Here is a 15214-nt window from a genome sequence, read left to right as displayed (position 1 = left end):
TCAAGGACTTTTGGTTTCTTGACCAAACTACAGTCTCTCTTCACCAACTACACTGTCTCCAATATCTCCAAACGACCTGGTAGTCGATCTGAAATTGCTCCACCATGTCCGATCGGCGTTTCCTCTAACCCAGCGAGCCTTTTTGCGCCGGCAAAATTGTCTGACGTTCGAACTCCTCGCCTTCGCCTCACCGACGGGACACGCTGTGATTTAGTCGCTCACACCTACTCTGACCTGCCCTGGTGGCTTTAAACACCTAGACACAGTCACCATTACAGTGTATAAAAAATCCGAATGATTTGTGAGTGCTGGTGGTTGTTTGTTTGAGGAGTGGTTACTTTCCAGGAGTTGCCGCCTGCCCCGTATCCGAAACAGTCCGTACACCTTGACGTTGCTCATTCACTAATCAATTTGCTCGCTAGCAGGACACCCTGAACGCACTGGACCTATAATCTCGATCGCAAGAGACTCGCGCAGAAAACCAAGCGAAACTACCTTCCAAGCCGCCAACCCCCCCCTTCCCCTACCAGGTATCAACCATTTCTGGGCCATACGAAGGCCTGCGGTGGAACAATCAATACACTGGAAGGACAAAATACACCTAGAGGATCCATTTCTATAGACCCAGAAACAGCTGGGAAAAGTAAGCAGAAATAGGGCGCCCTTGCTCCATTCCTTGTTAAACCCCGCATTGTTTCCGCCATTCATCCATGCATTCACCAGCATTGAGGACTAACACAGAACATAGTGGCTGGCAGGGCTTCTGTTACTCGAGAACTTGGCTTGCCCGCTGCTCCTCTTTCCGACTTGACTTCCGTAAGTTGATATTGCTTTTGACCCTGTGTCTTTCGCTACTCTGCTAATTTCTCTGTAGAAAAATTCTCGAAGAAGTTTATCTAGGGCTTCTCGCAGAACTACTCACGAGCCGGATTTCAACGGTTCAAATCTGTCACAGTCATCTTGTTCCCTGCCTCCAACTCCTCTTACCTCTACTTTTGAGGAAACTCAACCGTCTGTGAAACGACGGAAGACACGGCGGAGTGTCAACCCTGAAGACAAAGCGCTTCCTTCAGAAGAACCTGCGGAAACATCCGAGAGAAGGGCTGCCTCTGAGCCGTCTCAAGCAGCAAAAGGTTCTTCTGCACAGTCCAACGGAGGGCATTTCAAAGAAGAAAACGCCCCGGTTGACGAAGTAGTAACACTGTCGCCTTCCAAAGCAAAGCTCGTCGCTCGTCCTGAGCAATCCCAGGCGACTTTGCATTCATTCCTTCTAAAAAAGCCACAGCCAAGGAGAAAGACTCAATCTGCAAAAAAAGATTCCACAGAAATGGATCACAACGCCCAAGATGTGAAAGCTCCCACTTCGGATGCTACCACACCTCGTGTTCGCAGCACTAGGAAGTCGATGCCTGCTCTGCTTGACGGGGCCGCAAAGCAAGAAAAGGGCACTGCCCAATCTCAAACCTCAGCCTCTCGAAGGGACCGTAAATCGAAAAATGCGGCCCAGGCACAAGCAAATGGTTCTACCCCAGTTGCCGATGTTAAGGCAAACCCCACTCCGGCTGGAAATTCCATCAAGGCCTCGAAAGCGCAACGCAATGGGGAAACCAAACCTGACATTCCCGACGCGCAAACCCATCCTTCTACTCCTCTCAATTCTACGCCAAAACGTCGTCGCACTCATAAAGCTCGCACCGAAGACCATGTCAGCCAGAATACCAGTGTCTCAACCAAGGGAACAGAGACTCGCACACCTGTTGCAGTCCAAAATAACGACAAAAGCCGTTCACGATCGCGGCGTTCTAAACCCCGGGTTAGCAACACTGTGACCCTGACTCTAGGTCGCAAGTCGCTTGAATCTGTGGTCGGTCAAAACGATGAGCCTATTTCCTACGAGCACGAAATCGCGAATAGTGTCGAGACTCCCGTCCATGTCTATGGCGACGACTTTCATTTTGACTACGACTCGGATATGTACCGCAACAACTACGGCCTTGATGGCCAGATGGACACTCCAGCCTCCCCAACCAGCTTTTCTACGGCTAACTCGGCAGCTGCACGCACCTCTGGTCGCACACGCAAGCCCACTATTCGTGCTCTCGAGTCTTTCGAGTCCGAACAGCGGTTCCGCAGGACTCGAGGTGCGTCTGTGAAGGCAATGGCCGCGACCCAAGAGAACGGATCTGCACCGAAAACACGCTCTCGACAGAGAGCTGGTCAAAAGCTCCTTACGATGGCCGCACAACCTTCCCAGCAGCCAGATGTGACCGCCATTGCAAAGCAGATGTATGATTTGGCCGCCGCCGTGATGGTTACCGAGTTTGCACCCGTTCCTGAGGCCGATAAGTGGTTTGAGGAGCTACGCGAAGAGTTTGAGAAGAAACAATCCGACCAGGAGGCAGAAAACACTCAGCTGAGCAAAGAAAAGATTGTGCCCACAGAAACCAGACAAAACTCTACCCAGCCATATGTTTCGGAGCCTGTTCAAGCTTCAGACCCTTGGACTGACAAGGACGGTTGGATGTATTCGGGCAGAGTTAACCAGTTCGGTGAGGAGTACGTGATTGTGCCGCCCGAGTTTGAGTGGTATCGGCCCAATAACACCTATGGGGATAAAGACCTCCCCCTGCCTCCCTTGCGGATGAAATCCAGGGATCAGCTGGAAAAGGACCGTATATTTGGATTCCCCCCGCTCATTGGGGAGCGGAACATCCCACGAGAGCTCCCGGGTCCATTTTTGTACGAAGACATTTACCAGGAAAGGGCCAAGATCAAGGCTCGAGAAGCAGCCCAACAGAGGGGGATTGCAGTCCACAGGTTTATGTCTCTTCCTGAGATTGAAGCATTGATCTTCCAATATGACAGCACAAACCATCCGCCGGCTTCTGATAACGCCACTGCTCCGAAGAGCTCCAATCCACCTTCCCGCAAGCGACGACGCACCGAGGCTACTCCAACTGCGAACAACACTGCCGAATCTACAGGCAGCATCAAAAAGCCTAAGCGCCGGCGTCATAATACCAGCGAATCAACCCCGCCGGCAGCGCCTAGCCCTGTGGACTCTCCAACTTCAGCGAAGCCCAAAACTCTCAAAATCAAACTCACTTTCTCCAACCGTGCGGTAGCCGCTACGACAAGCAATGCAGATGTAACCCCCGATCAACCAAGAAAGCGCTCTCATTCAGAGGCCGAGGACGACACACCAGATAGCGCCAATCCCCGGCCGCCTAAGGCTCAGAAGCATTCCGCCATTAGCCACGAGGACGGCGATCAGTCGGCTGGTACACCGACCACCCCCCAGGCCGCAGCTCTTGAACACAAGAATGAGACTCCAGACGTCCCAGGGTCCGCCGACACATACACAACCGAAACCCCCGGTGGACGTCCTCGTCGACGTGCTGCCGCCGCACTGATTGCCGGGTTCCAGAGCCACGCTGACGAAAGGGCTCGTCGAGCCCACGCAAGAAAGAAGACCACTTCCCTTGGCCATGCTGCCGTTGAATCCCCTCTTCGGCAAACAGTGAACCCTATGAATATTGACTAGTCTTTCTTATCCCACGGATATCCCCAAAAGCCAAAATCTCGTATACTTTGCTTTCTTATATTTCAGATCATTCATGGTATCATGGTATCATGGAGTCGCACGGATGAATATCGGATGATTCAAGCATAGCGATGTTGCGGCACTTTCCACTTTTCTGTTTTTACTGAGCGTTCTAATATTTAATGGTGATTCCATTCCATTCCATTCCATTCCAATATGTGTTGCTTTATTATATTACTAGGGTATAACTATTTCTTTTTTTTTGTTTTGTTTTTCTCGCTTCGGACAGATTGCCCATCATTCAGCGAACCTCCAACAATCGAGCTACTTTCTTTTCGGCTAATCTTGTCCTGCCAAGTATCTCCTGGGACGCGAATGTATTCTCTTGCAGAACAGAGGCCTATACTTCCTTTGCTTCCTCTTCCTGTAATCATCCTGACTGTGCTTGCTTTGTTTACTTTTCCGCTACCTATTTCTTGAATGTGTCTGTCTGTCAGTCAGTCAGTCAGTCAGTCAGTCAGGCACCGAAATCCCCATGGAGCGGATCGGATGGATGGGGTTATTCAATCCAGACTTGTACGTACGTTTACCTTAGCTAAGTACAGATTGATTGATGTGGATTTTCCAGCCTTGCTAGTTAACCGGTGCGCTGTACTCCGTAACCATTCCCAAACCAGCAGAGATGGATGTTTCCAAATGATATATATATAGTTATATATATATAGTTCTATATATTCCGAAATACACATACATAGGGTTAGGTTAGGGTATAGTACTGTTTCCGCCAAACCCACCACGTGACCAGCACGCAACGCCAAAGGATCCCAGAAAAGACCTTCCCATACTTGAATTAACCTTTGAATTACCTTGCTTACTTGCCTGCTTATAACAACATACATACATATTAAAGAAAGGAAAGGAAAGAAAGGAAAGAAAGAAATGCCTGAATTAAGAAAACCTCGCGTCGTTACGAATCCGCAAATCCACCTTGCACCTCGACGACGACGACAACAGCAGCTGCAACAGCAGCCAGGAACCGATATCCGGCAAACAAAGGAATATAAAGTTGCTGCGAGGCGGTATGTTTTTTGCTTCTTTCTTTCTTTCTTTCTTTCTGATTTAGTTAGTTTTTTTTTTTTAACAAAAAAAGGGGAGGGGGGGGGGGGGCTTGTATTTGCTCTACTACGCGTAATGACAATGCTAAGTATTCTTTAGATGGATCTCGGTGATTGTGGCATTGCCTGTTTTTATGTATACTTCTTATGTTCTTTTTGAGAGGAGTAAGTTCTTTTCGTGGCTTGGGCTAGTTCTCCTTTATTGATGTGTAGGTTGCAGCGTATGGGAATCAGAAGCAGAAGCGGCTGGGGGATGTGAAATCCGACCAGGATACGAAGTGATCTTACTGGTTTTGCTTGGCTGTGAAAAGGGTTTTAAAATTCTGTACGGAGTATATTAAGGTAGTATCTTATCATCATTTGTCATTATTGGTTGTGCACCTAGGCGTGCTATTGTCCAAGCCTTGTTGTTCGCGAGACACCCATCGATGAATCCGAGGATACGCGCCAGGTCCTCGGCTGATGTCTGGGGTATTGCTCAAGAGTCCATATCATAGTCCATTTCCATCTCTGCTGGAGACTCATCGCGCACTCCTACCGCACACATCCCTAGTATCAGAGATGCCATGGACCTGGTATCCTCCACATGGCCAACAAAGCCAACGTACCCGCGCACCATGACTTCCTCGCCGTCTTGCTCTCTCCAGGTCTTGACTTCGTGGATCGCAACAGGACAGTCCGCGATACGCTTGTCGGCTTCGGTACCTTCGTCGTCGGATGGGACCCAGTCGGAGCCGTCTTCGGTCATTTGATCAAGGGCGTATCCTCCGCGATAAGGCAACCTCGTTAGAGCAGAAAGAGGGAAATCCGTAGGGCCTTGAAGAGAAGAGTCATCACCCCCATCACCGGACTCACGCTGACTTCCCTTCCACTCCTCCTCAGACTCCGTAGAGGTATCGCTTGAGGTCCATTCGTCATCTGCCCATTCACACTCCTGCCCTCCCCCAATCCCATGCTCGCCGGCTTTCTCATCGACCACCTCCAACTCCGCAGGCCTCTCCGGTGTTCTCTCAGTTGTAAAATCCCCACTAACCCAACGCCCAGTAAACCAAGTATCCGCATCCAAATCCGAGTCAGAGCCAAGATCACAAAAGCACTCGGCACCACAGCCACAACCATATCGATCACGATCACGATCATAATCACGATCAAGGCCGACTCCAGAACCAGAATCAGAACCAAAGCCACAACCACCGCCATCAGCCCCAATCTTCAGATCCTCCTCTCCCCGCCTCACCACCAAAACCTTATCCGCAAGCTTCACCATGCCCAAGACCACAGCACGAACCGCATACCTCTCCTTTAGAAACGGCCCGGGGCCCATCTTTCTCAACGTCCTTCGCCGAAGCCGAAGCCTGGCTTTTCCCACCGTCATGCCTGAAATCTTCCACTGGAGCGCGAATACATCAGTCATGTACTGCGCAAACCGAAGCGGCTGGTGTGCAGCTCCAGCAGGGAAATCAAATGCAAAGAGGACGGTCCAGTGACTGTGTTCTTCTTCTTCTTCTTCTTCTTCTTCTTTTTCTTTCCTCTTCTCCTCCCCCTTCTCATCTTTCAACCCTAACCCCTCAGAAAGAGAAGAAGAAGAACAACAACACCCAGCCCTCACCAATTCAGCCAACCTCTTCGAAAGCACCTCACACTGCCCGCCCTGCATGATGCCCGCATCGGTAACCACAACCCCGGCAATATCATCCTCATACAACTCAATCAAAGCGTTCAAGGAATCCACATCCCAAGCGTACATGATGTGGCAGTCACGGTGGAGTTTCAAGAGAATAGACCTGTATCGCGCCCAGAGACCAAGGATATCCGACGACGGAGTGATGAGAATCAGCACAGGTTTCCAGGGTGGATATTGAGACCTGGGTTTCTGGCTCTGGCTGTGCTTTGGGCGAGTCAAGTTGGATGGTGGAGATGCGGTAGCGCTTGGGGTTGGGATTGGATCTTGAGCTTGAGCTTGAGCTTGAGCTGGGGCTGGACTTGAATTTGATTTTGGATCTGGATCTGGATCGGTGTTGGCACTGGTGTTTCGGTTGGAGGGGAAGGGCGCGATTGGGACAGAGGCCATTTCAGATGTGGATTCCATGGTCTATCTGGCTAGAGTATTCTTGTCATTTCTTAGGTTCGTGGGTGCGCTCAAGAGGGGAAATGTGAGGGGGCAATTGGTAAGAGAAAAGGGGGGGGAGGAGGAGGGAGGGGGTTGTGTGAGGAAAGAAAAGTGAAGAAGGAGTAGAGGTAGAGGTTTGGCTACCTGCCTGCCTGCTCTGAGGTTGATCAGAGAAATCTGATAAACACCACAACACATGGATATTCACATCGTGTACTTAAAGTGAATCATGCAAACCTGCCAAGAGAGATAAGTACCCTATTACTACTCCTACTACTGCCTAGATACTGTTGCTGCTGCTGTGCGGAAATAAAGACACTGCAGTGGAATCAGGTTATAAGTTGATGCAATCTATTCAAAAAAAAAAAGAAAGAAAGAAAGAAAGAAAAAGAAACAAAAGGAATTGCCTATGCAAAACACTCTGCCCAGTTTCCTCCAGACCTGGCAAAGCTCAATCCCTCGATGAAATCATCCAGCTTGCAACGACCCAGTCGGTCAACTGCGCAGCCATGCAAAGGCACCACACGGTCATTCACCAGTACCCGGACAAGAGGCTCCTTGGTTCCGCGGCACTGCAACTTCTCAACGTAGGATCTTGCGGCAAACGGGACCGTCCAGGCGGCAGAGTAGCCATCCATCTGCGCGACAGTCTCCGCACTGGTTTGAGAAAGAGGCTCGGTGCCGTTGTACAACCCCATCGCAAAGAAAATCGAGGTCATACCGTTGTCGTGCGAGAAATCGGCGTAGAGCGTAGCGTTGAGCGGGAAGGTCGTCGAGTCCGAGTCCAGCGTGGAGTTGGTGCTAGTGTGGTCGTGGACAGGGGACTCGGTTAAACGGGCAATCAGCTCGTTGGTGAATCCGATTCCCTGCGCCGGTCCAAGCGGGTTACCAGCACCATAGCCATAGTACTTGGAGAGCGACTGCAAGTAGTCATATTGCGCCCATTCGCTTCTGGTGAAGAGGTGGCAGAACGGCGACAGCTCGCTTCCGTCGGCTGTCAACGCAACGGTATCAAAGCTGCACATGTCCATGAGGTGGATAATATTCTTGTCGGTCAGTTCCACGCCCGCGAGATCCTTTTCCAATCGTTTCCGGATTGACGGGGTAACCAGGGCCGTAAAGTTCGCCTTGATCTCATCGGCGAGCCCACTCTCCTCAAAGGCAGTGCAGGTACTATGATCAAGCGTATTGTTATACTGAGCGCCCTCGGGGATGATCACATTCACCACCGGAGAAGCCTGGGGTGCCTTGACGTGATGATCCTTTTCCTTCTTAGCTTCGAAGCCCTCAATGAACTTTTCGGCAGAGGCCACCACCCGGGCCTCCCCAGACGACCGAATAAACGGAATCACGTTCTTCGCCAGCTTCTCATACCGGTGGTAGAACTTCTTGCCCGAGTTCACCATCTGGTCCTCTCCAAAGGCGGTCAAGTTATCTGCACCCAGGGTGTAGTTGTAGGTCTCCAAGAACGCATACTTCCCAGAGAACGAGGTGGCATTGCGCTGAATCGCGGCAATCAGCTTCTTATAAGTCTTCGACTTGGAGCTAGTCGGGTAGCGCGCTCCATGGCGAGAAAGCAGCTGCACAAAGGTAACTTCACAGCCGTGCGGCACCGCCTGGGAGATCTCAGACGTCTCCTGTAGAGAGAAAAAGGGCGAGTACTGGCCCCATATATGCGAGATCTGGGAAAAGCACTGATACCCGTCTTGAACTGAATCACAGGACGATCTGTGTCCGGATGACGAGGCTGGGGCTGCAACCCTTGCTGTCGCGCTACACAAGATCAGTACCAAACAACGTACTCCCAAGGCAGGCAAAATAAGAAAGAAAGAAAGAAAGAAAGAAAGAAATACTCACCTCGACAACAGTAGCGAAAAAGACAAAAACCCTGTAAGGAAACCCATCATCATCATCATGCCCACAATCACAACAATTCTTCGCTGCCCAAGAGAGGAGCGCTTCCCACGTAGCTCCCGGCCGGGGCAACCCTCGTTATATAGCGCAGGTAAGCTCTTCATTATTCTCGCGGTCTCATGCTGAATGGAAGCAGGCCGGCCCAGCTAGTTCAGTAGTTGATTGATACCTTAGTAGACAAGTCTAACGGAGAGAAAAAGGAGCAACCTTGCTTATAGAAAGGGATGAGCGGTGATTGGTGCGTTGGGAGGGCACGTGGGCAGCGGCCACGTTCATGGTTGGTTGCCTCAGGCCTTATATGCTGTACCGATAAGTTACGTATTTCATAAAATACCAGACATCCAAAGGTATTGATGGCATGTTCGAAGAATCAGAATCATACTATATCTAACTATATAGTAGAGATAACTCTACAACCAGAATAAGAATACGAACTCATCTTACTCTGTACCGTGGTTAAGAATCTGGAACATTAAGGGAAGCTCTCCTACTGCACGTCACCCAACTAGGAGAATTTTAAGACAAATGTAACACATATATATACACAGAATGAAGCATCCATGACAGTAATGGAATAAATAGGATTGTACTATACAGTCTATGTAAGTATACCAACAAAAAAAAAAAAGATAAAAAAAAAAAAAAAAACCCAATCAATCAAGCCACACGCACATGAGGTATCTCAAAAGCAACAGGCCCAACAAAATTCAAGCACGTCAACGATATCCTCCTTCCAATCCAGCTAATGACCGCAATGAAACCCATTTTTGTAGATCGTATGAATGGCAGTATGAGTCTCCGTATGAGCGTATATAAAATATGGTATGTATGTCGGGAGGTATGTATGTATATATGCGTAGAGGGGTGCAAACACCACATAGATGACGAGGATGGCGAGCATGCAAAACACAACTGGCGCCATCATGAATACTCTCGCAAGAGATTGCAGCTAATTCCTTGCATGCAGTCCAAGGTCAAGCTCAAAGTTCTCACTTCTCGAAATTATAATGTGGTGTACTCCCCTTTTTTTTTGGTTCAATATATGTGTTGAGGACTAGTTCACCCAGTCCCTAAGAAGGAGAAGTATCTCTCTCTTATCTCACAGAGAAAGAACAGATACTGGAGAGCGGCCAAAAAAAAAAAAAAAAAAAAAAAAAAAAACCAAACTCACTTATCCGGAAGGAGTTCAGCCACGCAACATGGCCCGTTTCAAGGCCTTGTTTCCTCACCTTCATTGCTTAGGAAGATCGGGTCCATGTTCCTGGAGTCTGCGGTATCGGTCTGGTTGGTTGCTCATCCATCTGGCCTGGTGGGTAAGGGGAGGGAGCAGCAGACCAGGTCCCCGCAGGTCTCGGAGTCGAAACTGGCGTGATGCTTTGACCAGAGGTAGCCGTGGAACAGGAGGCTGTTTCGCCGATCTTTCGGGGGCCATCTGGTCCAGACCAGCTTGCCTGGTGGTCGCGTTCCGAAGGTGTTGTTTCAAACGACGGTCGGAAGGCCCGAGGGGAAGTTGGTCGAGCGGGGAGCTGGCTAGATGGCACAAACCGGGTAACCTGTTCACGAAAGAAATCTCTCTCGGAATGATAGAAATCGCACTGTTCTAGCAGAGTTTGTAGCTCTTGGGCTTGCTTTTGAATTGTTTCCGCTTGCTTCCGGATCTCATCCTGCTGGGACGTGATCTTCTGTTCCATCTGCATCTCGTTGCGCTTCCGGTTACGGAATCGTCTGGACGCATCGCTGTTGGCCTTTCGCTTCTCCGCCTGACTGGATGACCCAGACTTCAAGTCTAAAAAGCAAGGTATCATGCCAGGGAGAGGAGCGTCCGGTTGGGACCCGCCAATACCGGTATTCGTCTCCTCTCCCGCAGGCCTCTGCCCAGCCATGGCTGATGGTAATCGAGTAATGGGATCCACGGCTGCGTAGGGCGATGAGTTCAGAAACATGGGGCCCGACTGTGGTGCAGAGGCTGCCGCAAGAGCAGGGGAAGACCGTCCCAGCTGGCTGAAAACAGACACGGGTGAAGTTGGGCTGGTTTCTTTGGAACTCGCATTTGGGGTTTGATTGGTACTCGCCCGGTGACTGGCAAACGTCGGTGTTGAATGAATAGAAGTCGATTGCTGGTGGCTAGGTACAGGTGGAGGGTGTCCAGATGCCGAGTCTACTATCGGCAAAGGCGAACCGGGAGCTACTGTCTGCAGCCCCGGTAGCTGAGCTAAAGGGGACTGAGAAGCAGCTGGCTTTTGTGGATAGTAGCCTCCCGCATTAACGAAACGTGCGGATGGCGAATGAGCAGTGATATTCTGATGGTGGTTTCTCATGCCCGGAGACAAGACTGGGGGAGGCTTCGCGTGGTGCATGGACGGGGAGGGTAAATGCACTGTTGAAGAGGAAGGAAACCGAGAATGAGATGGTGAGTCAGATGCCCGTTGATCTCCCAGCCCCTCTCGACCACTCTCCGCAGAGGCTGGGGTTCCTGCGGCTGATTTTCCGGGATGGTTCAGAATTGAGTGGACGCCAATCGATCTATGCTGGGCAGATTTCAGCGGAGGTTCCACGGGAGCAGACGGGTGCCAGGAGAGCGGTCGAACGCGCACCGATTCACGGCCCTCTGGGGTAGATGAATCGTCATCGGTATGGGCTCTCTTCCGGTTCTCGGTTAGATGAGCATCGTTTGACGACCGGCTTGACGCTGGGGGGATCTGCGACATATGCTGCAAGTCTCTCTCAATGGAATACCTCAGCGACCTAGGGCATGGCGGCCCCCCCCTTCGCTCCAGCAGAGTCGAAGACTCGCGAAGAGGAGCGTGAGCGAGGGACCTGCCGGTCGGCTGCGAAAGATGGTAATCAGACAGCGAATGATATTGTTGCGAGGGGTGCACTGGAGGGGAGTATGGAGGACCAGTCAACACTCGGCTCACTAAAGTAGCCACGGTGAAAGGGTAAACACGGAAGATCTGGAAAGGGAGAGGAGAGAGGAAAGAGATAGATGATAGGAAGCAAAAGCAGGGTTTAATTTATGCGTGCTAAGTCCTCTTCCCCTCCGGATTTCCTCTGGTGGTTCTTCTTGCGTTGGGTAGCAAAAAGATAGGTGTAGCAGGACTACAAGACCTGTCCAGAGGGAATATCTAGTATGAAGAGGCAATAGCAAGTAGAGTTTCGTTTGGCAGTATTTGGAGGGATACGATAAACAGGATGGTAAAATAGCGCCAGAGAACTGAGGTCAAATGATATATAAAAGAAGCTGAGCAACAACACCCACAGGGCTCAAGTGCTAGCAAGAGGGGTATAGAGTGGACGGGAGGAGGAGGAGGAGGAGGAGGAGGTAAACAAGGGACTTCAGGTAGGAAGAAGGACAAGCAGATGGGGACAGAGAGGTGGTTTTTATGGAGGTGGTGTCAAATTATTAATATTGATGCCCAGAGGGATTGGTTTTTGAGTCGTCGAGACGATCACAGGCTGTCAAGCCGTCAACTAAGAGGGAACTTGCTCCCAGCTTGTATGGAGTCCACGCTCGTCCTCGCAAGTCCGATGTAGTAGTCAATAAGTAAATAGTTGTGAGATTTCAGCGGTGTGAACGAAGATGATGATGGGGAATTAGTAGTTGGAGTGGGGACAGCGTAGGAACCATAGGCATGGGTTTGAGGGAAAAAAATATTTATATATATGTATATATAATATATCTAATATAATATAAAATATAGTAAAATATGGGTTGAATTAAATCGATAATAGTAAATAATAATAATAATAAATTAGAAAAAAAAGAAAAAACCAAAAAAAGGATTGAACGTGAGGTGGCAGAGTCGTGCTTGCTTTCTATTCTATCCATACCTCCGGAGTACACACCAGATACCTACTAGTCCTCAGTACTACTGGTAGAGTACCCAGGTAGTATGGAAGTACTTGTCCCAATACATACCGACGTACATTCTCATACATACAGATACATACATACATACTATTGATACTGCTTGATACTGCTTGATACATAGGTACTAAAGTACCTACTAGGTGCTGGAAGCTCACTATTAACACTCGAACTCTTTACATACCAGAGAAAAGAGTACTGGGTATTATTCTACTCCGTAGAATTCCACCTAAACATCACTACTCCTTTTTGGTCAAAGTCCCAAAAAAAGCCATGTTTTCTCAAGAGCCAACGCTATAATAATAATAATGGGGCCGGGGAAAGCGGGAGACTGGCTGGAGTGAATTGGGCAGAAAATAGGTTGGTACCACTTGGTATGGATGGATTCCGACCTAACGGGTGTTTTCTGATTTTCTTTGTTAGAATTTTTTATTTATTTATTTATTTCCTTATTGATTTTGACTTGTTTTTATTTATTTTTATTTTTTATTTATTTTTTTTTTAAAACCAACTCCATGTTATCAATATTCCTTCATTTGTTCTCAACCTAGGCTGTAAAACATCACTGGCACCAACCCTATCCCAGTCTGCGCGACTTGTACCCTGGGGAAGGGGAGCTACCTAGGAGGTGACTGGTTCCACTTCAATCCTTTAAGTCCAAGCTAGTGTGTGAACTAAAAGGTAGCTAGCAAGGGACTGGGGCTGGGGAAAACACTGTGAGCAAGCCGGTGCACCTAAGAGGCGCCGTCACCATGGTCATGGACAGGATTAGTGGAGGCCAGAATCACCAAGGATGGAGAATGCTAGACTGTATCAAGGGAAGGATGGACAATTGGCCATGCACGTCAGTCGTGAGAGACTGAGTTGCTGGAGTCCATACTCCATAGTCATACGGAGTAGTCTATGTCTATTAGTACTGGAGAGGGGATAGTGAGAGGAAACTAGTGAACTCCCAACTAGCCTCTGGCCCTCTCTTTCCCTCTCTTTTGATCCAGCAATCTAGGTCAGTATCTACGGTCTACCGGGCCACTTACCGCTCCATCGGACGAAACAGAAGTACGTACGTACCTCCGCAGCACGTTAAAAATCATCCTAACATCATACCACCACCACCACGATTCCCGAGTGGATTGATCGAAAGAATCTCGTCTCTTCTCTAGAAGGATTTCATCTTTGTCCCATCGATGTGATGATCGCAGACTACTTGCATACCTAGCTAATTGAAGAAGGCCATTCATTTCTCCACCAACTCCCCGTGATCAACCCCCTTTTAAAAAATTTTGCATCTATCAGACCGTCAAACAACCTGGCTGACCTTTCATCAAACTACTATCAGCCATGCTGCGGTGACACTAATCAAGTGGCTCGGCATGGATTAATAGCGGCCCATCATATTTCCTGACTTCCGCTAGAAGCGGCGTGGAAACAAATTCAATTGAGTCGAGAGGTTCCAAGAAAAACAGAAGAAAAAAAAAAAGAAGACAGAAAAGGATGAGAAAGGATAGATTGGAGAAAAATCTTGTACAGAGTAGGTAGGTAGTATGACAATGACAATCAACTGATTTTCAAGTCTATACATCAACGTGCTGGTCTTCAAGTTGAGTAGAAACCCACGAGGACCCCTACTATACTATGTAGAAAGAAACCTTCGTCGTAGCCCAAGAGCTACCAGTCAATCTTCAGTCCGGACTCAATAGTCCTGAGATACCGTGTCAGCTCTTTCTCCGGGTGTAGACCAAGGGCCCCGATCGAGCTCACCACTACGGAGTACTCATGGGGCGGAAACTTTGCCCCCCCCAATTCACAACTGCGAATGAGTCGAACAATCTTCATGTCTTGCATGAATGTGGGCAGCATGCTTTTTCAGCTCTCCCTTATCCTGAACCGGGAGATGGAGCATGTGGCAGGGCACGCCAACGCTAACCATTGTCTCTAATTTCAGGTGGTCAGTTGGTTCTAGTTTGCAATTTCCGACTGGAGGCGAATCCCCGGGGAACACAATTACCAGGTAGGTATACAGAGTCCGGAGTACTCTCGGTATGTCTTTTTGGCACTGGTCCTTCTCGCATTCGGCTATGTAATTCCGAGAGATTCAAAAAGCCAATCATGGGATTTCCGAAGAACCCTCCCTCCTCCTCGGTCTTTGGTGGAACATTCATTCATGGATAAATAAGAAAAAGAAAGAAAGAAAGATGGACAGATTTATCAACAGCTCACTTTCTCTGTGAGTGGCCCACGCTTATACATACCCAAATATAATGTTTTGCCTACTTTTTTTTTTTTTTTTTTTTTTTTGCCTCGGGTGAGTTGTTCGAATGTCACAATCAGCAGACCAATAGTAAATACTTCACAGACCAAAAAGAAATAAACCGAATATGTTTCTGCTACGTCATTGGGCATCAATGGAGATGCATGCAAACAACAAAGTTTGCCAGGTGATGCTGACCATCCAGTTCACCCTGCAGCGGTCATTACATGGCTTGGTTGACAAAGGAGGCAGTTTGATATCCCGAGATATCAAACTGTCTCCTTTTGATAAAAGGCTCCACGACGGCTGTTAGAGAATATGGCAAGATAGACTCGTATACTCTTTGTGGGCTGAGGAATCCTGGCCAACGTTGATCAAACGAGATATAAATCACGTTGGAACCAAATTATACCTA

General features: G+C 48.9%; 6 protein-coding genes across 6 annotated transcripts; 2 read left to right on the top strand and 4 right to left on the bottom strand.

Annotated features, from left to right (window-relative positions):
* Positions 1-294: 294 nt before the first annotated feature.
* Positions 295-3544, top strand: P175DRAFT_0489259 (putative GPI-anchored cell surface glycoprotein; the record flags this gene model as incomplete). Its single annotated transcript, XM_040895727.1, has 5 exons — positions 295-301; positions 423-530; positions 623-643; positions 749-816; positions 875-3544. 5 exons carry the CDS (start codon positions 295-297, stop codon positions 3542-3544), a joined length of 2874 nt encoding a protein of 957 aa, XP_040755495.1.
* An 860-nt stretch (positions 3545-4404) lies between these two features.
* Positions 4405-5184, top strand: P175DRAFT_0497218 (uncharacterized protein). The gene is made up of 3 exons (XM_040896229.1): positions 4405-4623; positions 4760-4824; positions 4880-5184. The coding sequence occupies exons 1-3, from the start codon at positions 4484-4486 to the stop codon at positions 4939-4941; spliced, it is 267 nt and encodes an 88-aa protein (XP_040755494.1). The 5' UTR covers positions 4405-4483; the 3' UTR covers positions 4942-5184.
* P175DRAFT_0497217 (uncharacterized protein) lies at positions 5006-6095 on the bottom strand. Its single transcript, XM_040896228.1, has one exon. It carries the CDS (start codon positions 5981-5983, stop codon positions 5138-5140), a length of 846 nt encoding a protein of 281 aa, XP_040755493.1. The 5' UTR covers positions 5984-6095; the 3' UTR covers positions 5006-5137.
* Positions 6096-7176: 1081 nt separating this feature from the next.
* On the bottom strand, positions 7177-8682 carry P175DRAFT_0489257 (histidine phosphatase family protein; the record flags this gene model as incomplete). The annotated part of the gene is made up of 2 exons (XM_040895726.1): positions 7177-8542; positions 8627-8682. The coding sequence occupies 2 exons, from the start codon at positions 8680-8682 to the stop codon at positions 7177-7179; spliced, it is 1422 nt and encodes a 473-aa protein (XP_040755492.1).
* Positions 8683-9346: 664 nt separating this feature from the next.
* P175DRAFT_0497215 (uncharacterized protein) lies at positions 9347-9813 on the bottom strand. The gene has a single exon (XM_040896227.1). It carries the CDS (start codon positions 9603-9605, stop codon positions 9426-9428), a length of 180 nt encoding a protein of 59 aa, XP_040755491.1. The 5' UTR covers positions 9606-9813; the 3' UTR covers positions 9347-9425.
* A 108-nt stretch (positions 9814-9921) lies between these two features.
* On the bottom strand, positions 9922-11391 carry P175DRAFT_0428448 (uncharacterized protein; the record flags this gene model as incomplete). The annotated part of the gene is made up of 1 exon (XM_040893301.1): positions 9922-11391. The coding sequence occupies one exon, from the start codon at positions 11389-11391 to the stop codon at positions 9922-9924; it is 1470 nt and encodes a 489-aa protein (XP_040755490.1).
* Positions 11392-15214: the final 3823 nt, after the last annotated feature.

The sequence above is a fragment of the Aspergillus ochraceoroseus genome, assembly GCF_002846915.1.
Source record: "Aspergillus ochraceoroseus IBT 24754 chromosome Unknown P175scaffold_1, whole genome shotgun sequence".
In the NCBI taxonomy this organism is placed as follows: Eukaryota; Fungi; Ascomycota; class Eurotiomycetes; order Eurotiales; family Aspergillaceae; genus Aspergillus; species Aspergillus ochraceoroseus.
The sequence above is the reverse complement of the archived record's forward strand: the minus strand, read 5'-3'. Positions and strand labels throughout refer to the sequence as shown.